Source organism: Haplochromis burtoni, unplaced genomic scaffold (assembly GCF_018398535.1).
Source record: "Haplochromis burtoni strain Fernald_Lab_line unplaced genomic scaffold, NCSU_Asbu1 Contig_33, whole genome shotgun sequence".
NCBI lineage: Eukaryota > Metazoa > Chordata > Actinopteri > Cichliformes > Cichlidae > Haplochromis > Haplochromis burtoni.
The window spans coordinates 1,764,195-1,786,789 of record NW_024582394.1 but is presented as its reverse complement, the minus strand read 5'-3'; the positions used below and the strand labels follow the sequence as shown (position 1 = coordinate 1,786,789).

At 37.7% G+C, this 22,595-nt stretch overlaps 4 protein-coding genes across 6 annotated transcripts; 1 reads left to right on the top strand and 3 right to left on the bottom strand.

Moving 5' to 3' along the window:
• Positions 1-1,506: 1,506 nt before the first annotated feature.
• Positions 1,507-5,833, bottom strand: LOC102291913 (eukaryotic translation initiation factor 4E-1A). The gene is made up of 7 exons (XM_005919428.3): positions 5,731-5,833; positions 4,854-4,957; positions 4,474-4,569; positions 3,739-3,802; positions 3,138-3,251; positions 2,717-2,856; positions 1,507-2,458 (listed from the first exon to the last, which is right to left on the bottom strand). The coding sequence occupies exons 1-7, from the start codon at positions 5,824-5,826 to the stop codon at positions 2,344-2,346; spliced, it is 729 nt and encodes a 242-aa protein (XP_005919490.1). The 5' UTR covers positions 5,827-5,833; the 3' UTR covers positions 1,507-2,343.
• Positions 5,834-6,577: 744 nt separating this feature from the next.
• On the bottom strand, positions 6,578-11,567 carry LOC102300883 (alcohol dehydrogenase class-3). Of its 2 annotated transcripts, none has more exons than XM_042219470.1 (9): positions 11,457-11,567; positions 10,837-10,938; positions 9,076-9,217; positions 8,878-8,965; positions 8,477-8,696; positions 7,747-8,007; positions 7,426-7,561; positions 6,895-7,033; positions 6,578-6,762 (listed from the first exon to the last, which is right to left on the bottom strand). In XM_042219470.1, the coding sequence occupies exons 1-9, from the start codon at positions 11,472-11,474 to the stop codon at positions 6,738-6,740; spliced, it is 1,131 nt and encodes a 376-aa protein (XP_042075404.1). In that variant the 5' UTR covers positions 11,475-11,567; the 3' UTR covers positions 6,578-6,737. The 2 variants fall into 2 exon arrangements, with proteins under 2 accessions (XP_042075404.1, XP_042075403.1); XM_042219469.1 differs by having other exon boundaries at positions 11,433-11,489.
• Positions 11,568-14,039: 2,472 nt separating this feature from the next.
• Positions 14,040-17,563, bottom strand: gar1 (GAR1 homolog, ribonucleoprotein). The gene is made up of 8 exons (XM_042219474.1): positions 17,441-17,563; positions 17,049-17,141; positions 16,880-16,957; positions 15,254-15,408; positions 15,085-15,144; positions 14,880-15,006; positions 14,580-14,687; positions 14,040-14,473 (listed from the first exon to the last, which is right to left on the bottom strand). Exons 2-8 carry the CDS (start codon positions 17,125-17,127, stop codon positions 14,463-14,465), a joined length of 618 nt encoding a protein of 205 aa, XP_042075408.1. The 5' UTR covers positions 17,128-17,141; positions 17,441-17,563; the 3' UTR covers positions 14,040-14,462.
• On the top strand, positions 17,539-21,875 carry LOC102300257 (alcohol dehydrogenase class-3). 2 transcript variants are annotated; one of them, XM_042219472.1, is made up of 10 exons: positions 17,539-17,630; positions 17,742-17,791; positions 18,004-18,105; positions 18,256-18,406; positions 18,500-18,587; positions 18,677-18,896; positions 19,632-19,892; positions 20,095-20,227; positions 20,978-21,116; positions 21,606-21,875. In XM_042219472.1, the coding sequence occupies exons 2-10, from the start codon at positions 17,774-17,776 to the stop codon at positions 21,637-21,639; spliced, it is 1,146 nt and encodes a 381-aa protein (XP_042075406.1). In that variant the 5' UTR covers positions 17,539-17,630; positions 17,742-17,773; the 3' UTR covers positions 21,640-21,875. The 2 variants fall into 2 exon arrangements, with proteins under 2 accessions (XP_042075406.1, XP_042075405.1); XM_042219471.1 differs by having other exon boundaries at positions 17,624-17,791.
• Positions 21,876-22,595: the final 720 nt, after the last annotated feature.

Here is a 22,595-nt window from a genome sequence, read left to right as displayed (position 1 = left end):
TATTTTGTCAGCCCTGCACAGACTTGGGGAAAGCAGTAGTAGTAGTAGTTTGTGTAGTGTGTAAGCTTAAGGACATAACCTGGTCCAAAATGGCAGTACTGGAGTAGCAGTAGAGTCCAAGGTGACACCATCCAAAGGTTGAGGTATGAGGTTAGACATGATTCATGGGGCCATATGTATTTTGTCTGCATTGCAAATATATGAAATATAAAGACTGTAGAACAAGCTAACCACTAATTGCAGTGTTAGCAGTTTGATACCCTGCCCCTTTCATGTGCTCAAGTACCACTGAGCAAGACCATGATCCTGCAGTTTCTCCCAGTGGTGAGCAGCACTCATGGCAGCTCTGTTGCTATTGGTGTAAGCATGTGAATGAGTGGAAAAGAAGCATAATGTCAAGGGCTTTGTAGAACACAGCTAACATTTAACAGTGCCTTGTAACTGCAGAACATTTACTAGTCACTCTGGTCTGCATTAAAGCAGAGAGATTTAATGTGTTCAATTATCTTCACTTGTTCAACATCAACAAATAATGTTTTGAATATCTACCAGGGAGCAAAATGAAAATGCTCCAAAGCTTTCAACAAGGAATACTTTTGATGAGGTAAAGCTTTTTCTTATAACCTCAAGAGACTTTCCTGTAGCTCTCTTCTAATTTCCTCCAAGTTGTCACGTGTGAAAACGTGACCAGATAGATTGTGTCAATTACAAGGATGCTTATTTCAAATGGACAGAAGGGGCTAAGCTGCTGTTGCTCTAAAGTAACAGTCAATTGATGTCATAGATTACTTAAAACCCCCTTAAACTGCAATTTGTGCAGCCTAATAAAGGCACGTACCATAAATTAGTGATGCAGCGGTTCCCACTGAAACCGCTTAATCTTCCTCAATATACTGTAGTTATAAAGCCAGCAAACAAAATTGGAACACAAACCCTACAATGCTCGAGAAAGAAACAGGGGCAACTTTATGATGATCATCACTTACAGCTGCTTCGTGTAAACCTTTAATTATTGAAGAGCAAAATATCAAACCTTGTTTTCACAATGTCTTATCCTAATGCTAGGATACCGAGTCTGAGGATTTCAGAAAAGTTATGTGATTATTATTTTATTTATTTATTTATTTATTTTTTTAAATAGTGAACAGGGTATCATAGGATTAAAGAAAAACCCTCATAAAACACTATTTAAGGCTGAAAGCATTTTAGTAGTGCGTCTCTAAAAAAATAAATATTAAAATAAATAAAAAATAAAGCACAAGTCTTTCCTCAATGAATGAATGCCATGCCAAAAAAAAAAAAAAAGAACGTCATGAAGCAGCAAAGTTAAGTTTGGACACAAGAATCAAACCTTTTTTTTTTCCCCTGAAATCAGTTTCTTTCATAACAGACATTTGCAATGCAGAAAAAAAAAGTAACTTCTCCTAACCCACTGTTGAGTGCTTTGTAGAGGCTTTAAAACATTTTCTGACAAGTTTATAGCACACCATGTTGACAAAAAAAAAAGCCACTGTACAAGTTTATTTACATTGCCGCTCTGTACATTTCAGAAATACCAGGCAGGGATTTACATTAAAGGCACCGTTTCATCCAACAATATTCATTTTGTCACAAAAATGTGGCATGGAAATAACTGTTTGCATTGTTTAACAAAGCTTAACCATGTTCTAGAAACAAATGCTGTATAACACGCATGTTTTGGAAAACACATGCACCGAACACATACTTTGGCCAAAGAAAATAAATTTTATCTATCATGGAACACTGATGTTGATGTCATTACAGAGATGTGAAGTTTTAACTCTTTAGAAACTTACATGAACCCGCTCCCACCCCAAAAAAAACAAAACAAAAAACTGACTTTAGTGACACCCAAAGTGGGTCAACGGCAACGATGTCAGCATTGCCTTGCTTCTACAGTGAGTAGCCTCTGAAGTCAACGCATTACTTGGATTTGTTTAATTTTAATTCCAATGTAAACATTTTAAATCCCTATGCCGTTACTGGAAATTTGCTACAGGAGTACAGTACCAGTTTATTAAACTACATGTTTTTATTTTATATGCCTTTAATGTTGAGTACTTTAACAAAAAAAAAAAAAAAGCTAAAAATACACCAAATTATTGAGAACCAAATGGGAAAAAAGGCATCTTTATCACAGTCTCCTTAAGTGTCCCAAACATGTGATAAGTGACAAAAAAAGAGAAAAAAAAAAAAAGCAAATTTTATCCCTTTTCCCCCCAATGTTTTCCAAAAGATCGAAGTTACATTCAATTTAAAAAAGAAAAAAAAAAAAAAATTATTTGGAAACACAGGAAGGCTTGGTTGATAATCCTTGGATCCTCAGGCAACAAACTTGTTCTTGGTTGTTGAGCCACTCTTTGTGGCCGTGTCTGCATGTGACTGGTAACCAATGATCACTTTTGGTGGGACGCCTAGCCTTTCTTTATACACACGCCTAAAAAAGCAAAGACATTTTACATAGTAGCTATGAGACAAACTCAGTCATTTAAAAAAATAAATAAAATAAAATTGTTATATCTTCCTGTAACAGGCTTCTTACTCCAAGACTAATACTATATGATACTACAGAGCATTCTGAATCATACTTCTAGACAGAAGAGAGAAAAGACAAAAAAGAACAAAAACTTGCACAACAGCATCTAATGTGCTCAGATTTTTTTCCTCATCTTTAATTGTGGCATTTTCAACTTACCCTATGTGTGTGATGGCCTCTTTATTTTCATAGTCTGTAGTCCATATAGCCATCTTATCACCTTTGGCTCTAACATTAATGACAGCTCCACAAACATCGTCACTGTAGTCGTCAAAAGCTTCTCCAACAAGACACAGGAGCTGCAGGAAAATATGAATTTTTAAAAGATTTGTTATTGTGGACACATGTTTTTGTTTTACATGCAGTTAGTACCTGAAATGTTGTGTACTTAGCATTCACTGGCTTGTCACAGTTGTGGTTTGCTAAGACTGCTACATGGAATTCATCCTTTTATCTACACCCATTTACACTGTACATTCCTATTGCCATGTGTCAAAACATACACAGTGTACAAGGCCAATAGATGAGAAGAATGATGACTCTGTTAGAGCAACCAAAAATACAAGAGGGCGCAACATACCGTCTCCAACCAGAACCGATCCAGGTCTACTTTACGTTGCTGCTTGGACAGAGTTATCAGCCAGCGGCCGCCTCGCCGGTTCCTTTCATCTTCCCACATGGGCTCAATCCCATCCTGTATTCAAACACAAGCCCACACCATATACATCACTGTTGCAAACAAGTCATCAAGAAATTAATACATTAACAGACAACTAATGTATTAACTAAAGTCACACAAAGCTGAATTACTGAGACACTTGTATGCTCACAACTATCCTCATCTATGACAGCAGGGAGAGGAAAAAAGACAAAAACAAAAAACAAAAAACAACATACTCTATTGTGGGATTTTAAATTTTGGAAGGTTTTTCTGTTAAACACTGGATGAAGCATTTCAATAAACTGAAAAGCTGAAATAAACCAGTCAATGCACACGGACTATGCCATTTGTCAGCCTAATGCAGAAGATGCTCCTTTCCATTCTGATTATTCGATAGGTGGGGTCCACTTTCAGTGTTTACTAAAACAACTTTTGTTAAGCAGAGAATAGGAAATACCAGAAAAATGTCATTTTACATGGGGATACTGCACGTACTGAAAGGGACAAAAGCACTTCTTACCTTAAATAAAGAGTAGTCACAGCCAGACATCAAGTTACTTGACAGCTGAATGTGATTGTATAATCTAAGAAAGAAAGCATTTTTTAAAGAAAATTAATTTCATGCATCACCAGCAACCCACAGCTCGTCTTGGCACAACACACACAAAAAAAATAAATTCCTATTTCATAGACTCAGCATATGACTGAAGGCTGCGCAGGACAAACATAAACATCAAACACTGTTAGTTAAGTTGTAGAGAGTCTATTTTGTTTTTTCAACTGTGAGGCTCATATTTTGTGACAAGCTGGATTTGGCAGTGTTAGGAAGGTTTAGTCTGTTGTGATGTCTGGAACAGAAGACAACACAGGAAATACTTCTCTCTCTCTTAAGGAGAGAGATGCCATCACAATAAGGCGTCAACTCTGCGACAAATAAAATTTACAGTGGTTCATAACTTCTAAGGGTCACCATTGGCCCAGAGACTACACTATAGGATCTATAGTTTAAGGATGGGCATGCTTTTTTCCAAGCTTAGTATAATGAGCATAGCATATGAATACATGCAACCTCTCCTCAACGAATAGGCCAATTTGAATTTCATTGAAACACACCAACACAAACAGGAATTATCATCAACATTTTTGCTCAAAAAACAAAAACAAAAACCAGAAACCCATCCATACTATAATTCTAGCTTTGCATACAAGTCTATGATACAGAGCGGCATGAACTCAACAAGTAACAAAAACGTACGCCCAGAAGTCCTCCACAGTGTCAAATTTGGAGATGAGACGAAGGTTGGCTTGCCACGTTTTGCTTTTGTCATTCTTGAAAAACCAAAGAGCCCACCTGGGAAAAACAAACAAACAAACGTCTTACTACAGAGTATGACCACGTGTTGTCTACATTTGTCAGGTTGGTAGTGAAGAAAAATTTGCAAACTTTTACCACCTCACACATACTATATAACAGCAAAAATTCATTTAAGGAGACTCACACTACTGGAATATAACAGTTTAACTGTCTTCAGTATTTTTGCAACTGTTATACATAAGGTAGAATGATACATCAATGTTATAAGCTGTATCGATTTATACTTCTACAAGAAAAGACAGAAGTGGATAAATGCTTACCTGTTTTGTAGTGGGTGTTTGATGTACGTTTCAGGATTCACAACCTTCTGAACAGCTGTTTCACATTTCTCAGTTTCACCATTTGCAGGAACGGAATTTGACACCTAGAAGAAAAAGAAGTGCAAGTTGTTTTGGTATTTTAATGATTATAACCAAGTGTGTGCACACGGTGTCTGAGAGGTTTAGTAATTTAACGTCTTACGATATTTTATCGTTTCAACCCATGCCACATTATGCTATCGTGTCTACATGTTTAGGGCCTCTTTAGCCCTGTTGAATGCTCCACCTCCCCGTGGAACCATGCTGACGTAAAATGGCTTGAATCTACAGACTTGTAGCAAACTTGAGAAAAGAAATAGGTTTTCTCGAAGGGTAGCATTTATTATCGTTTGCCACTTTAAATTGCATTATAGAGAAGATGTCTAGCTCATTCTTAAACACATTTCCCCACACTGACCAATATTTGGTTTCCAGCTAACGTTAGCTGGGACCCACGAGAGTCGTTACCGGTGTCCTCTCATTCATACAAGTATCTGAGTTCAACTCAGGGCACCGACCGGGGCATATACCCAGTCAACGCAGTGTTAACCCGGCGTAAACGATACTTTAAAAACAGTTACTGTAAATGGTCTTACAAGCAATATTGCTGATATTAAGATTTTAAAAACAACTGGCTATAATTTACTACGCTAAGTTGCTTGGCTAGCGAGTTCTGTTACCTGTCAGAGGTAAAGTTTACAAGATTTCTCAGACTCTCGATTATTTAGACTAAACTGTCGCCTAGTTGTCTTTTACCGCTGGTTAATTAAATACTCCATAAACGTGCTGTTTGAAAGATAAAGAACCACATATAACCTATTCTAGCAAAGGGACTCACCACCAGTGCGGTCGCCATCTTCTGGAAATCACTTTGAGTTTTTCGCCGTGTGTTAAAATAGCTTGGATTGGGTCGTATGGTAAGCACAACACGCATGCGCAAGAAAATACGTACAAAATTAAATATTGGTTCAACGTGTGAGGGGGAAAAACGTCATCCTCCTTCAGGTTTGATTGCGTGGACAGTGGTTAGTGGAAAAAAACTCTGAAGTGATACGAACGCACTGAATAAACTGTATTCATAATAATTATGTACATTACGCGAAAACTGAGAATCATCTTATGGTTAAGACTGAATATTTCACTGTAGCAGTGGGAACTTGTCGATGCTTTTCTAAATAACAGTTTGATATGGACAATTATTCCTAAAATGTGTTGTTGCATTTAGGAAAGTGTGTGTGTGTATATATATATTTATTTGTTCTTGTATTTGTAATTGCGAAGCCAGTGTGTTACTATTCGACTATGCATGCCTCTGACCCAAACAGCCTGTCAGTTTATACAGACCCTGATGCACATGACATTAGAATATCGCAAAGGCAATTTTTTAAATTCATTTTGTACCTGTATAGGAAAAAGTATGATGTCCATTGTCCATTATATGATACACAAGAACTGGAAATATGTGTGAGTGACCTGTGAGACCATATTGCAGTATGTAAGCAGCATTCTTAATTATTAATTTATTTCACTGTGGTATTATCTAACAGGTGCTTCCAAAATATAACAAATATTGGTGCCTTTATGTAAATTAATGATTAAATATTGCCATCTTGATATTAACCAACTAAATGTCACTGAAAGACACTGCTCAAGAGCAGCCAACAACCAACAGAAAAGCAGAAACCTTTGGTTTTACAGAGATTTTAATTGAAATGGATCAGTCAAACATATCTTACTGTTAGTAAAAACATCTAACAGTCAAAAGTACACTATCAAAACAAGTGCTTTAACTATGGCAGGAGACTCTTTAAAGGCTGGATGTGAAGGATTTTTCTTTCAGGCACTTCAGAAAGTCAACACTGTGCGGATACTGCAATGAGAAGGGGAAAAAAAAAAAGAAAGTTAGGCTAAGGATGCAAGGCACTGCAGTTCAACAACAAAATACATTCACTACAGAGCCACTTCTATAAATTGAATTCTAATGTGCACTGTTTTTCCACACCTCTTTCCAGCATGCATGAGGTCAAATCCCTCATTGATCTTCTCAAAGGGCAGTGTGTGGGTTACAAACTCATCCACCTTCAGCTTCTTACTCATGTAATCTTCCACCAGTTTAGGAACACTCTCCACACTCTTCCACCCTGAGGGTGAACAACAAAACCAGTTTTACAACTGCCAACATCAGTAAGGCATGACTGAACCATTTTACTGAAAGTGTTGAGGCAAAGCACCAATTACATAGATAAAATAGATAAATAATAGGTCTTAATACAACTAAAAGAAGCTACAAAACTTAACATGCTGAATCTATGGGTTTGAAAACAGCATATGCATTCCAGTTTTCACATTAGCCAACAACAATAAGGCTCATAAAATACCATTATAAATTGTGTTTTCATTACAAAACAATGTGTCCTATCTGACTCCACTTAATAAAAGGTTATGCTTATAAAAAATACACAAAATAAAGACGAAAGCTGCAGCCAGATAATATTAAGCACTTTAAAATAAATTCTTTAACTCAGGCCGTTACCTCCAAAGGCTGTGCCTCTCCACACGCGACCTGTCACCAGCTGGAATGGTCTGGTGGAGATCTCCTGTCCAGCTCCAGCTACACCAATGATGACACTTTCACCCCAACCTTTGTGGCATGCCTCCAGAGCAGCTCTCTGACACACACAAAAAAACCCAAACAACAATAAATAAATGTTGTTGTTTTTTTAAACTTACCTTGTACACTACTTACAAAGTTACACCACAGTGCTATACAAATTGAATTCTAATGTGCACTGTTTTTTCACACATCTTTCTAGCATGCATGCGGGTCATGCATGCTGGTGGGCCTGAGTCTCACCATAATTTGCACATTTCCAATGCACTCAAATGAGTAGTCCACACCCCCATCAGTCATCTCCACCAGAACCTCCTGGATTGGCTTGCTGTGGTCCTTTGGGTTTACAAATTCAGTGGCTCCAAACTCCTTGGCTTTTTCAAACTTATCAGGGTTGATGTCCACACCGATGATCCTGGTTGCTCCGGCAGCCTTGCAGCCCATTATAACGGCCAAGCCCACAGCTCCAAGGCCAAACACAGCACATGTGGAACCAGGTTCAACCTGAGTGAGCATGAGGTAGAATACAAATGTGAAAGTTTAAGTGTTGTGCCTACATGATAAATAACCATATAAACAATAATCCAAGTATGAACTCTAAAATAGATTTGGCCTACTAGTATTTGGCCTACGTATTGTGTTCTTGCTTTTATTTAAGTTTTTTTGTGTGTGTGTGTGTGTGTGTGTGTGTGTAAAAAACACACGATAATTGAAACATGGATCTTAACAGTTGCCTCCTTTATTATTCTTTCTGTAAAGACCTGAATACATCATTTAAAATTGAAGGACCTGCTAGCACATCAAAAACTATTTGCGTGAAACTGCAAATTAAGAAAAAAGAATCTATCAACTATTTTCTTATTACTCTATAGGTGAGACTGCGACAAACATGTAAAAAGATTGTAAATATTCCAATGAAATCTAATGTTTTGCACGATGTCTTTGCAGATGAGCAGCGTCATGTCATACCCACCTTGGCAGTATTAAGAGCAGCACCATATCCTGTAGAAATGCCACATCCGAGAAGGCACACTTTATCCAGCGGAGCCTTCTCATTCACCTTGGCCAGAGAGATGTCAGCCACTACAGTGTACTCAGAAAAGGTGCTGGTCCCCATGAAGTGATACACTTGCTTTCCCTTGCAAGTAAAGCGTGATGTCTTATCAGGAAGCAGACCCTGACCCTGGGTTACTCTGCAGGGTGAAGGGGGAAGGAAATGTGCAGATTAGCATGATGAAATGTGCAAAGAAAACATAATAGGTTCTGACTGAGCTTTTGTTGCCCTGTGGTGGGGCATCTTTCTTTAATGAAATTGTTATCACAAAAGTAGACTTCAGCACCTCAAGGTTACATAAATAGGCCTTCATACATTACCTAATTTTCTGGCAAAGGTTAGTCTTGGGGTTTTTGCAGAATTTGCATTCACCACACTGAGGCACATACAACGGGATGACAGTATCACCTTGGAAAAAGAACAAGACAAAAACAACCCACATGCAACAAATATTTATTCCTAAGTATACCAAGAAGTAAAATATTAAAGTTTTAATGTTTTGTTTGGCAGTTGTTTACCTGGCTTGAACTTGGTAACACCTTCGCCAACACTTTCAACTGTTCCAGCACCCTCGTGTCCCAAGATGACAGGGAAAAGCCCCTCAGGGTCACTGCCACTCAGCGTGTAGGCATCTGTATGACACACGCCTGTAGCAAAGATCTGAAAGACACAGAGTCACTTAAAGTTCACATCAGGCATGGATGCTGGATGGAAGAGTATAATATTAGTACTACATTTAAAACATTATGTTGAATTGAACTTAAACCTTATTTATGAAAAAAAAAAAAAAATCACTGACTAATTTAACATGTGGTTTCAAACCTTAAAAGCAAAAGCCTGGGGTTGATGGGATTAAAAGAATAAAGAGCAAAAACAAATTGTTTATTTTTCTGCTTATCAAATAACACTTTCATAGGACTCTTCCTTGTTTATGCACAGCTCTCTTAAGGATGCGGTCTGGACTTTCAATGATTGCAACAGCTTCATTCTTTTCTTTCCACCCATTCTGAAAAGCCATGTCCAAATTATCACCCCACTACCATGCTTTGACAGCTGGTACAAGGTGTTGTGCATTGTGACCTAACATCTTCACTCTGTTATCACCTCTTCAAAAGGAAATTGTTCCAGACATCTTGTGCTTTATTCAGATACAAATTTGCTAACATAAGCTGTTCTGCTATGTTCCTTGTAGGGAGAAGAGGTTTTCTCCAAAAGAAATTGATACTCAGATCCTTAAGGTTTCTTAAAGCCAAACACCCAGGTCTTTATGAGGAATTTTTTGAGGCTCCTTTTTAAACAGCATTGAAATATGAATATAAATTTAATATATTTAATAATGTCCATTTTACAATTGGCAATTACCTGATAGCCACATTAGCAGCCTGTTATTATTCAGGTAGCAGCTTATAAAATGATATGGTTAATGTGGGAGTTAGGCAGCAAATGTCAGTCCTGCCCATCGGTAATGTTAATAGGCAGTGTTAATGCTATATTTTTTTTTTTTTTTAAGTCTCAGAATGAAGCTGAGAGAGGTCTGTCAGCAACTACCCTGAAACAGTGGAAGCCTACCTCTATTTGATCAACAGCAAAAACATGGTAACCAGAAGCACAGGAAATAATTATAGATGTAGGTGAATACACTTACAAGGACTAGTATTGTTCTCATCTTTATTTTATTTTATTTAAAGAAATGCCCGTTAATTTTAAAAGTTTTGGCAGTAATTTTTAAATGTTCTCCATCCTGTCAAAGGTTTTTCAGTAATGAGGTGACAAGTCTACTTTCATATTTCAATTTTATTTATACAGCGCCAAATCACAACAACAGTTGTCCAGCTTCTTTTGTACCTTCATCAGCTTTCATATTTAACACGCTGAGGCCTGTAGAGCCTGAGATGTAGCCTGACCTTGGGGTGAATTTGCTGGGGCATTCACTCCTGTGAAACTTCTAGCACTGTATAAATACTTCAGACAAGCAAACTGCCAAAAAAATCTGCTTTAATAGAGAAAGCTACACTTGCTGATGATCCTTTAATTAAGTGCATTTGATTAGCAGCACCCGGCTGCTACTTACCCTCTTAATTCCTATGGGAATAGTAAAGGTAGTTTTTCAAATGATTGCCTAGAGTCCTATGAAAGCTATTTATCACATGACTATAGCAACATATCTTAAAAGAATACACAAATACTGAATGAATCTAAAATGAACATAGTTTTGTTTTGTGTTTTTATTCAGTTGCAGTCAAGTCAGGCTTTAGATTTATGAACGAGTCTGATGTTACCTTAATGCGAACTTCATGGGCCTTAGGTGGGGCTACCTCCACCTCTTCAATAGAAAGAGGTTTCCCTGGCTCCCAGGCAACAGCTGCCTTGCACTTGATTACCTGAAGGCAAAGGACAGTATTTTTCCATGTCTACATGTGCATGTTTTTCCAAGTCAAGTGAGTAGCTGCAGCTGTGGGTTGGCTCCAGCTTTACAGTCCCTGTGGCAGATCGAGCTAGTTGCACCCAGCGTAGTTAGCCTTTGCACTCTGTCAAAGATTATGCATCTCTAAGATTCTTCCTGATAATGTTTGCTTTAATAGTATTCAGCCTACATAACCCCCAATAGCGCCGTCAGTCTTGATGCTTTTTAAACCATGCCATCACTATGGCTTTTAAGTGCTGCAGCTACTTGCAAAAAAACATTTGCCGCTGACCCACCAAAGATCCCTGTTAAGTAATCGAACAGTGATTCTTTGTACTTCATTCAGAGCAAATTAATGCGTGCATGCTAGTTTACAGAACTTGCCAGGTTTACAATAAACTTGAACTTTAAGGCAACTTTACGACTAATGCACAAACGGAAACTTTGTTTGTTTTTTCATATATTTCTTACACAGTCTTTGTGAACAGTACTCACTTCACCAGCTGTCTCCATGCTCGTTGTTTCTAGAGAAGAAGACGGGCCACTGAGCAGGCGTAAAGGAGTTAACCTTCGGACCAATCAGATACGAGAACGCCTAGCGTACGGCATGACGCATTTGGGAGCAATGAAGAAAATAGGCCAAAAAAGGGCGCTTAAGAATTTCAAATAGTTGCATGCTGCTGGTACTACTTATGTTACTACTAATGATAATAATTTTAAAAAAATATTTAAAAAAATACTTGTGAATAAAACAAATTAATAAATGAAAACATGTAGGCTGCAATCTTTTATTTTTTAAACACTTTTCAGAAATAACTTCAGTCATTGCTGAATGTCATCATTGACAGGGGGGACTTTTGCTTTTTGGATGCTGGAGAATATGTTATGTTTATCTTTAAAAAGTTACTGATATATTTGTACAGTTGGAATAAGTACTAACTCTGAACTTGAACATCTTAGTACTTCGTGTTAAACTAGACAATTGTTAACGGTGCCAGTCAACATCAATAATAAATGATGTTCTTGACCAAACATGCTTCAGGTGTCTTTAAAGAGTGAGCAGGATTACAATGCAATTTGTGTTTTGAATTCTGTTTTTATATTTCATTTTCACTCACTTATGGCAGTTAAGCAGCACCAGGCATGCAGCTGAAATACTGTTTCACACACATCTAAAATTTAATTTGGAATAACAATTATAAGCTATCAAATTCACTTATGATAGACCTGTCATACAAATATTAAAAAAAAAAAAAAAAAAAAAAAACAACACAACGTTTGACATTTCCTCACATACCGTACACACTCTGGTGTTTTCAGTCTGTATTCTGTGTTTAACCTCGTCATATTTTCCTAATATCAGAGTTTCCTTTTTAAAATCAGTCACTCTACTTCTAGTAGTTTTGTCCTTGTTTCTGATTGGTGAGATACTGCCAGCAGCACCTCCTTCATGTAAATAATGTTGATGATGTTGGGATAAAGATAAAAAAAAAAAAAAAAGCTAGATAAGGAAATTATATCTTTGATATGTTGAAGCTTGTTTCAAAGTACAGCACACTCTTCCAAATCTGCTTTTAAGCCTCATTATAAATCTAAAAGTCAGTCACAAACCATTTGTTTCGGCACTATATGAAAAATTACTTCATTGGTGTTGTTTTCAATTTAGCACCTTTATTATTCATTTTGCACCTTTTTAAAAAATATATATATATTTATTTATTAGAATTGCTTTTAGTCCTTTTTTAGGCTCGGTTGTTTAGGTTTGATTCATCCAGAACCCAGGGTTGATTGAATGCTGTCCAGCTGTTACTCTGTTACACTGAGAAACTCACAGGGTTTAGTCTGAGACATAGATCAACACACTGTGCCCAGATACAGGAAACAAGATTCACACTGAACAAGCTGAGTTGGCTTTTGTAACATGCCAGACTCATATAAGAAAGATATAAAAATGTGAGTTTCAGTTATTGATTTTTTACCTGCAAAAATCAGAAGGAAAGAAGAATCCTACTACAGTGTGGGGGAAAAAAAAACAGCTAAGAAAACTTCTTTCACCAGTTAAAAAAACTGCCAGTTAAACTAGCAGTGAGGACAAAGGACCTCCTGAACCGCTCAGATCTGCAGCAGTGAGAGGAGCTGTATGCCACTGCTGCTCCTCTGCCCAGTCAGGAGGCTGTGGAGCGGGTGTCTGCTGTTGTCCATTATAGCTTTCATTTTGTTCAATGTATCCCTCACAACCACAGTCTTAAGTGTCCAGCCTCCTGCCAAGCACAGTTGGCTTGCCCACCAGCTGGTCCAGCCACTTGTTTTGTCTGTACACAGTAGCATAAGAGAGAGCACTGGCCACCACTGTGATAATCTCATCACACACACACCAGAGAACCTCAGCCTCCACAGGGAGAAGAGCTGGCTCTGCGCCTTCGTGTAGAGAGCATCAGTGTTCAGTGACCAGTAGAACTTGTCATCCAGTGGGACACCCAGATATTTATAAAAGTGCACTACCTCAATGTGCTGCGCAAGTATGGACAAGCCAGATGGTCCAGCCTCGATCTCCTGAAACCACAGTCTTCCGTCACCTGCATCGTTTTAAGTATATTTTTGCTTTTTAAAAGCATGCCAAACAGAAAACACAGACTAAGCCCATAACACATCAATGAATAAGACACGTTTGTTTTTGTCACTCAGTGCATTCAAAACAAGTCAAAAGAAGAACATGATATCGATCACTTCCTCTTATGAGTTTCGCACTTCAGTCTTATAAAAAGAACACTGACAAAACTGTCCCCAAGTCACAAGTCATCCAGTCCTACTCATGCAGGACAAGAGATACGTCTTCTTGCCATTACAAGGAACCCAGTATGAGCACAAGGATTCTCTTGGCCTTAATTTAAAGGGGTTTTGAAACATAACCTCCACTGGTTTGTAACTTGAGTTAAATAGAGCATATTTTTAGGTGACTTATAAGCAAGGAGATGCCCAAAGTAAGTAAAAACATAGTTGTGCCTGGTTTTTTTGTTTCTTTTCTTTTAATTTCTATGTGGATAAAACTGCTGAATGATAAAAGAAACAGCCACACAATTACAAAGCACATTTTTTAATTGAGGCATTTGATTGCAATGGTAACTCTTTATATTACAAACTACCAATGTTTTTAGCTGAAAACAAGTCTGACATCCTGCACATGGAGACATTTGGACATGGAGGTTTGTGAATATGTTCGAACGCCTGTCATTCTTCTCACTAATATACAATAATCCCCACAAATCACTCAAAAAGGTTCCAGCTACAAGAATACATTTTAAATACAAATCTTGAAGATCCAGCAATCTTCTAAAACTGGTAAAAAAAAAAAAAATTAAAATAGAACAGGAAAATCAACTCTACAAATAGAGACAATCTTCATATGAGTCCAACAGGCCAGGATCTGACACAGATCATAACCTTTTAGCTGCGAGAGTGACCATAAGGATGTGATGGTCACAATGAACCATCAGAGTCAGATCATCTCCCACCTATAAGAAAACAAAAGATCAACGAAGTTCAGACATAATAAACAAACCATGTGTCACATCAGGGAAAATAACCAAAACATTGTAAGACGATAGAAAACCTGCCAACCTCTGAATCCACGTCCACCACCGCCACCTCCTCTTCCTCTGAAGCCTCCTCCACCACGGCCTCCTCCTCCACCACGGCCACCTCCACCTCTGCCTCCTCGAAAACCACCTGAGACAAAAAGAAAGTAAAATTAATCAAACTACTCTTGCATGCATTAGGCTTTTTCCATTTTCAATCTACAAAAGTAAATACTGAGCAAAAACTGAGCAGAATTCCTAAAGAAAAACAAAAATGTCTGTTTTGTTATATATTCTAAACACGTAGCCAGAAGATTAAATTAAAATGAGAATGCCATCTTACCTCCACGACCACCACCCCTTCCTCCACCTCTACCCCCACCTCTGCCTCCTCTTGGAGGCCCCTTTTCTCCTGGTGGCCTCGGGAGGAATCTCTGCAGTGGTAGTAGCTTCATCGGATCTATATAAAACTAAAAGACAACATTTTGGTTAGAAATCTAAGATATTAAATTAGTCACTAGAAAAGTTTAGTGAGACATTTTTGGTACCTTTTGTAGTTTCTTGAATGAAGATGCCTTCATATTTTCAGAAAGTTTTACTGAGAAATACTGCAAAGGTGGGTTAAGGAAGCAACAAGAACACTGACAATGTCAAACAGATCCCCTACACCGGCTCAATCAAAGGTTTAGAGAAAAACAAAGACAATAGAAAGGATACAAAGTCTCTGAGTTGGCCAAATATCTCATCCACTTTCCCAATCTGCTCCTTGTTTTCCAAGTACACTGGGGCATTGAAATAGGGAACCTTGTTTTCCTCGGTTGTGCACTTGCAGACAATGTCATCTTCACATGGATGCATGAACTCTCCCACTGCTGTGAAGGGTGTGAAGACAATGAAACACAGTTAAAGTTTAAGACGTGCAATACCATGACTGACAACCAATTTAAATTTCTGTCTGGTTATAATACGTCAGCATATGCTTGACTGCTCTGCAGCTCACTTTATGGGCATCCAGCACAAGGTTTCTGTAAGTCTGAAATTCTTTGGAGGCCGAGGGAATAAATGGGGGTTAAAGGAAGTGACCCAGAATATATGCTAAAACAGAGACTTTGCGGCACTAGAATATAAATATATAGAAACAAAGTTCAAATAAGTTGGAAAAAAAATTGCTTTTGAACAGCCCAATGAGTAGAAACACAGATACATCTTTAACAATATTACAATGTGGACTTAAAAATATATTCCATGCACCCCAACTCCTGGTACAGCATGTCATATTCACATTTTGTGGGATGATCATTAAATATATAAAAGATTGTCTGTAATGTAGTTTGCATTTAAACACTTACATATTGCTCATATTATTATTACTATTGTTACTACTACTATCACCACTACTATTACTAATATTATATAACAACTTTTTGGTTTTCTGGTGTTTTTGGGACAACTTGGAAACATGTAGTTAAAGTTAATTAACATGAACTGGATCTTGAATGCCTCATGTAGGTGACACACGGTGTATTAATTTCATACTCTTGTCACATAGAATATCTACTGAAGTTCACCATTCACACACACCCAAAGGTCCACCGTTGTTTTAGAGTTGCCTGCTAACACTGACTGGAAATGTATGCTTCAGTGGGCAATGTACATAGCCGCAGACACTGAGAAACCCTATAATGCAACCCACCCTCATAAACTGACATGCACCTCCCCAGAAACTTAATTACATGTCACATCAACACTGCCCACTACAACCGTGAATGGCCTGTTAAATACCGTGGATTTCTCCTATGCATTTCTGGGAATTTTTTTGATGCAGTGCTAGAATTTGTCAATGACAGAATAACAATGTAAGGATCGGTTAAAGGAATAGAAACCATAATATGACTCACAATTGGCAGCAAATTCCTAGAGGGAGATAGCCAAAACGATTGGAATGGACACTAGGGTAATGTACAAAGATGTGGAAAAACTAGAGGAACAATTATAAAAATGACAGAGCAAAGAGTGGCAACCCAGAAGGGGGAAAAAAACTTTCTGGTATTTTGTTTGTTTCTATCGTGACTGGCACCGCATGTAAACTGCCAGGACTCTACCACAAAGTAATTAACACAGTAAATGTTGGCTTGATAATGTCATCTTACATATGTTACATGGGCTTTACATAGATTCAAGCAAGATTGTGTGTGTGGACATCTGCATGCCTGCCTGTTCTTTTTGTTTGTTTTTGTGACTGCACAGACTAGTTCCTGGTGACTTTTCACCAAACATAGAAGTTTAGCTTCACATGTGTATAAAGAAGCACTCGGTTTAGCGTTTTGTTAGAACTTGGCTTACCAACAACATATTCAGGAGGTCCATAGTCTTGCTGTCTGTTGAAACCCCCTCTTCCACCACCTCGTCCAAATCCTCCACCACTGCCTCCTCCTCTGCGAATTTCCAATCTCGTTTTTTTTTTATTTTCCCTTTTCCCACTCCACAACAATTCGGTCCTAGAATCCTCCACCACCTCTGCCTCCACCGTATCCTCCTCCACCTCGTCCAAATCCTCCACCACCTCGTCCTCCTCCTCCTCTGAACGACATTTTCCTCAAATGCTCTGTAAATAAGAAATAATGAAAACACAAAGACGACACAGCTCACGTGATTTCATGCTTGAAGCTAAACACTTATGAATGAATTAGCCTGCCCATGATTCAGGCAAACTATGCCGACTTGGAAGCTCTTTCTTATGCTAGCTGAAGTCGTTAGCTCACGTTAGCATTACTCAGTCATTCAAAGTACGAAAATTCATCGGTGTTTTCTAACATAAACCAACACAATACGTAGTCGTTTAAAAACATACACACCGAAAAAGTGCGCAACACTGTTTTTGCACAGACAAAGAAAATTACTCACAAATTTGACCGAGTGGCTAGACTTCAGACCGCCCTGCCGAAATTCCATGCGACTACAACACGTGTGACCGTAACGTGCCGTAAAGGCACCGGGCAGGTCTCGGAAAGTGTCGTAAATGCGCTGACAGAGCTAAACCATTGAAGAAAAACTAGAATTAGAAGAGGGTGCAACCTGTCTGCTGTTTGACTCGGTCAGTTCAACCTTACCCACTCAAATGTTGATATAATGTAACTCGCAGCTGTTTTGGTGATAAGTGCAGATTTAATTATTCCTTTATTTAAATTATTTTGTTTAAATACAGGCTGTTTTATATGAAGACAGCATCTGTCAACAATGGCAACAGTTGGAAAGGTAAGAAAAAAGTTGTTTTTAAGCTTTTTTTTTTCTTTTTTACTGTTTGTCTTATAAACAGCTACTGTTGCTTTTGGGGGTTCTGCTTTTCATTCGAAAGTTTTCTGTCATGGAGAGTGTTTGTTGTTTGTTTCCATCTGTAACAGCGCCCAAACACCGTCACTCATCCTTGCAAACTTGTTTGTTTTGTTTTGGGGTTTTTTCCCCTTTAGGTGATCACATGCAAGGCAGCTGTTGCGTGGGAGCCCGGGAAGCCTCTTTGTATTGAAGAAGTGGAGGTGGCACCACCTAAAGCTCATGAAGTCCGAATTAAGGTTGGGCACAGCTCAAATTTGTCAGCAATATGACAATACATATGATTTGCATATGATTAATCTTATTTCCTGTTAGTGTGACTGTTAACCACAGACACTTCCACTTCCTGAAACTGTCACATCATCTGGCACATCATTTGGTTTGTACAGGTTGTTGCCACAGGTGTGTGCCACACAGACTGGGAATACCTGTTTGAGACTGGAAAAGGGATGAAATTCAGACCATTCCCTTTAGTACTTGGTCACGAGGCAGCTGGCATAGTGGAGAGCACTGGCCCAGAAGTCACCAGATTCTCCCCGGGTAAAGTGCGCCACAACCAGTCAGATGACATTTGTCTTATTTCTCTTTTTTTCTTCTTCTCAGACTTACATAATTGTTTTGTTGTTTTCGCAGGGGACAAAGTTATTCCTCTTTTTCTGCCATACTGTGGGGAATGTGAACGCTGTCTAAGTCCAAAAACAAATCATTGCAAGAAAAACTGGTGATTTTATTTCCCCATTTTTGAGACAACCACGTTTACTCTATTACTTAAAATGTGTTCATGTAAATACTGTTCTTTGTGGTTTTTAGGACAAATATGCAAGCTGGAGTTTTGGCTGATGGGACTAGCAGGATATCTTGCAAGGGACAGCAGGTTTACCAGTTCCTTGGAGTCAGTTCTTTCTCTCAATACACTGTGGTCCCCGACACCTCGGTTGCAAAGATAAGAAGCGATGCACCGCTAGACAAAGTCTGTCTGCTTGGATGTGGTGTCTCCACTGGTTATGGAGCTGCTATTAATGCAGGCAAGGTTAGAAAACTGAACTCTAAAGGTTCAAACTAATACTCTTAGAACAGATGTGACGAAGCAACAAATTTGAAAAGATATATTGATAAACATGACAATATATAAACAGCCAAGCATATTTTAACCAAAAAAAAAAAGAAAAATTAGTGATATTTGTATTTGGAAGTTTTCTGTCTTACAATATGCTGCAAGACTGTAGTCATTTAATATCAACACTAGATGGCAGAAATGACATGAGTGCCTCTAAGTTTTCAGGATAAGGTGTACATGTCAACTACTTTAATTTGTTACTTTATACAAATTCAAATAATGCAAAGTAGTCCCATAGTGCAATTGTTTACACATTTGTATAACATGTGAAATACATGTTCCTGTTTTGGCTGCATGTGGAAAGAAATCTGCTTTAAAAATTGCCAAAGTCAATGAGGTGACCCTTTGTGAATAAGGGAGCAGCCAAAAGTAGGTCCACACACATTAACATAAATAAAATGACAAAATCAGGACATTTTTGTACTCATTTACTAAAAAGAAACCATCTAAAAATGAGTGGAAATCCTTGCATGCGTTATTTATTTAGACATAATTTTAATCAAGATTCACAGACCTGATAATATCTCATGTATGCGTTTAAAGGAATGTACTCTAAATGTTATATTTACTGTAAAAACTATCTGTGAAAATGCTGAAATGATCTTTAAGAATTGTTAGTTGACTGGCTTCCAACTTTTGTGCGTTCAGGTTGAAAAAGATTCCTCGTGTGCCGTTTTTGGGCTTGGAGCTGTCGGGCTGGCTGCCGTCATGGGTTGCAAGGTTGCCATGGCGAGAAGGATCATCGGGGTTGACATCAACCCTGACAAGTTTGAGAAAGCCCGACAGTTTGGAGCGACAGACTGTATAAACCCAAGAGATTACATCAAGCCTATCCAAGAGGTTGTGGTGGAGAAGACGGGTGGAGGTGTGGACTATGCGCTAGAGTGTGTTGGAAGTCCAGCTATCATGGTGGGTGCCTCATTTGAAATTTGGCATGCAATTGTGTCAATGCAAATTAAGTCTTGTGACTATAATTGGAATACACTGTACAATGTCTTCCTTGTTAACCTAGATTTGATCTCTTTTGCAAAAAGTGACACAAGTGAAACAGTTATATAATGATACAAATACAAAATGATAATTAGCTAAGCAACTGCTTCTGTCACCCTAGAATGCTGCATTTGAGTCCACAAGAGATGCCTGGGGTACTTGCGTCATTGCTGGATGGACAGAGACAGAAGTAATGAGCATTTCAGTTGAAAAGCTTCTCATGGGACGTACCTTAAAGGGCACTTATTTTGGAGGTGAAGTAAAAAAAATTACCATACATATTAGATTATTTAACAGCATTTCATAACGATAATTGTTACCAGTTACCATAAACCTGTTGATGCGTTCCACAATTGTGGAATTGAGTGATGAACATAAAATTGAGTGTATCATCCTGAAAAACTGTCCCTAATGTTGCCCTTCAGTGCAAAATCGGATGTTATATTGGAGTAAAAAACCTTACTATTGGATTATTAATATTTAAAATGTGTTAAAAATTATATTACAAATGCTTTGGTATTAGAATTTTATTTTGTAATTTTTTTAGGTAAAGCATTAAAAACAATCATTGCTTATTTTCTCTGATCAACATTCCTGAACCTAAATATTATTGAAGTACAATTTAATAACCCAAAGAATAACTCCAAAAAAATAGAATCTGTAAAAAGTCTTGAGTTGTGCTCAGTTAACAAATTAAACAATCGATGAATCGTCTAAATTTCTGTCAAAATACCCATCAGTTTTTGGTTCCTGAGTTCAAAACGTATATAAGAAGAAGTTCAGTGAGGACAGACAGTTAGGTATATCCTACATAAACTATATAATCACTTTTACAGTTTGTAACAATACATTTACATATGTTTCATGTACTATGAGCACATCAAACTCACATCTGATGTGCACTGAACTGGCTGTGAATGTGTCCACAGGACAGTCTTACAACAATGCAATTCATATTACATGAAAACATGTTTACAAGTTGAGCTTGTTAACTTTTTCTAAAGGGTGGAAGAGTGTGAAGGATGTGCCTAAACTGGTGGATGACTACATGAATCACAAGTTGAAACTGGATGAGTTTATTACGGAGAAGCTCCCGCTGGTTCAAATCAATAAGGCCTTTGACCTTTTAAAAAGTGGGAAAAGGTGAGACCTTTCATATGTGTATATAAACAACAACGAAAAAGTCTACTTAGCCATAAATATTGGGGCTGAATTGCTATATAGGGACAAAATTGTGTATGTAAGAAAAGTATTTTCAAATCTTTAACGCCTGTCTAACATGTTCTGTTTGATTAAACAAATCACTAGATTCAATTTGATTGATCTTTAGAAATAACTTCAGAAACTTATTTCCCAGGACATTAAAATTTAAATACTATTTGGTATAGTGTGTCCTTAATATTTCTATTGATTAAGTATTTGATTACCTTGAGACCTTAAAACATCCAAATATTCACATTGATTAAGCTAGAACAGTGACTTGTGGCTTAAAAAATGGATAATGTTTGTAGTAATGTCCACTGGATTGATTAATTGTATAAACATTGCAATTCTATTGTAGGATGGATGTTTTGGTTCTGTTGGGAATTGAAACTTCGATATTAATTCTTCTTCTTCTTTTTATTTTCTTAGCATCCGCACTGTCGTCAGCCTTCAAGATTCTTAAACAAAGGATAAACCTTTAATGTCTGCTCACAAAATGAAGTATTCTGTCACTTTTATAACATTTTGCATTGTTTTTGTCATTTTTGTGTTAGTTTGACAATTACAATATTTTCCATGCTCGGCTTTGTAGGAAATGACATGCCACCATCTGCCACTAGATGGCAGTCGTGTAAAAGCTTTGATGTTTAGGTCCACTAAAGGCATCATCTCAATAAAAACAGGTTTTCAGTGTGCAAAGAGTCATTTATTCATGTGGATTTCTGAGATTATTGTTTTTGTTTATCATGATCCATCACACAAAAATGTTTACTTCTTTTTTTTGTAAATTGGTTGTAATTTATAAATATACAGCATCTGCAGGAACATCAGGGCAAATTCTTTTTGTCATGCTTGGAAGCTGCAACGATGGTCATTCTAATCCAGATATCAATGTACAGCAATAGTTGTAATTAAATACCCTTGTATAGAACGTGCTCTAAAAGACACAGGAACCAAGTAGCTGAATCTGTCATAAACCATGAAGAAGCATCTGCTTCATGTGGTCAGGCTTACCAAATTTCGTCCTTGGTAATATTATATATTGATTTAAATGGGAGTCACAGAGAAGGGCTAGAATAACAGTTGTGGGCTGTCAGGACAGAAGACAAAAGGTTGTTTGGGGAATGCCTCCCAGTGAAGAGCTGAAATAGCTGCCGAAGGAATTTGTTTTATTGAAGTTCCATTCAGATCAGATGAATACCCTTGGCACTTACCTCACTTTTCCATCTTTATTTAAAATGGAAAATAAATTGGTATTCTTCCTTCCTTTCCTTCTCCTCTGCCTGTATGCTATCAATCACAGATTATACAATTTAGGTCACCTTCTGTTACTAAAAAACCCTCAAAGTAAAGAATGTTGTCGAGAAATAGAACTCATAATAATGCACATAATGCTGCAGTAGAAGGAGATAAGAGGGG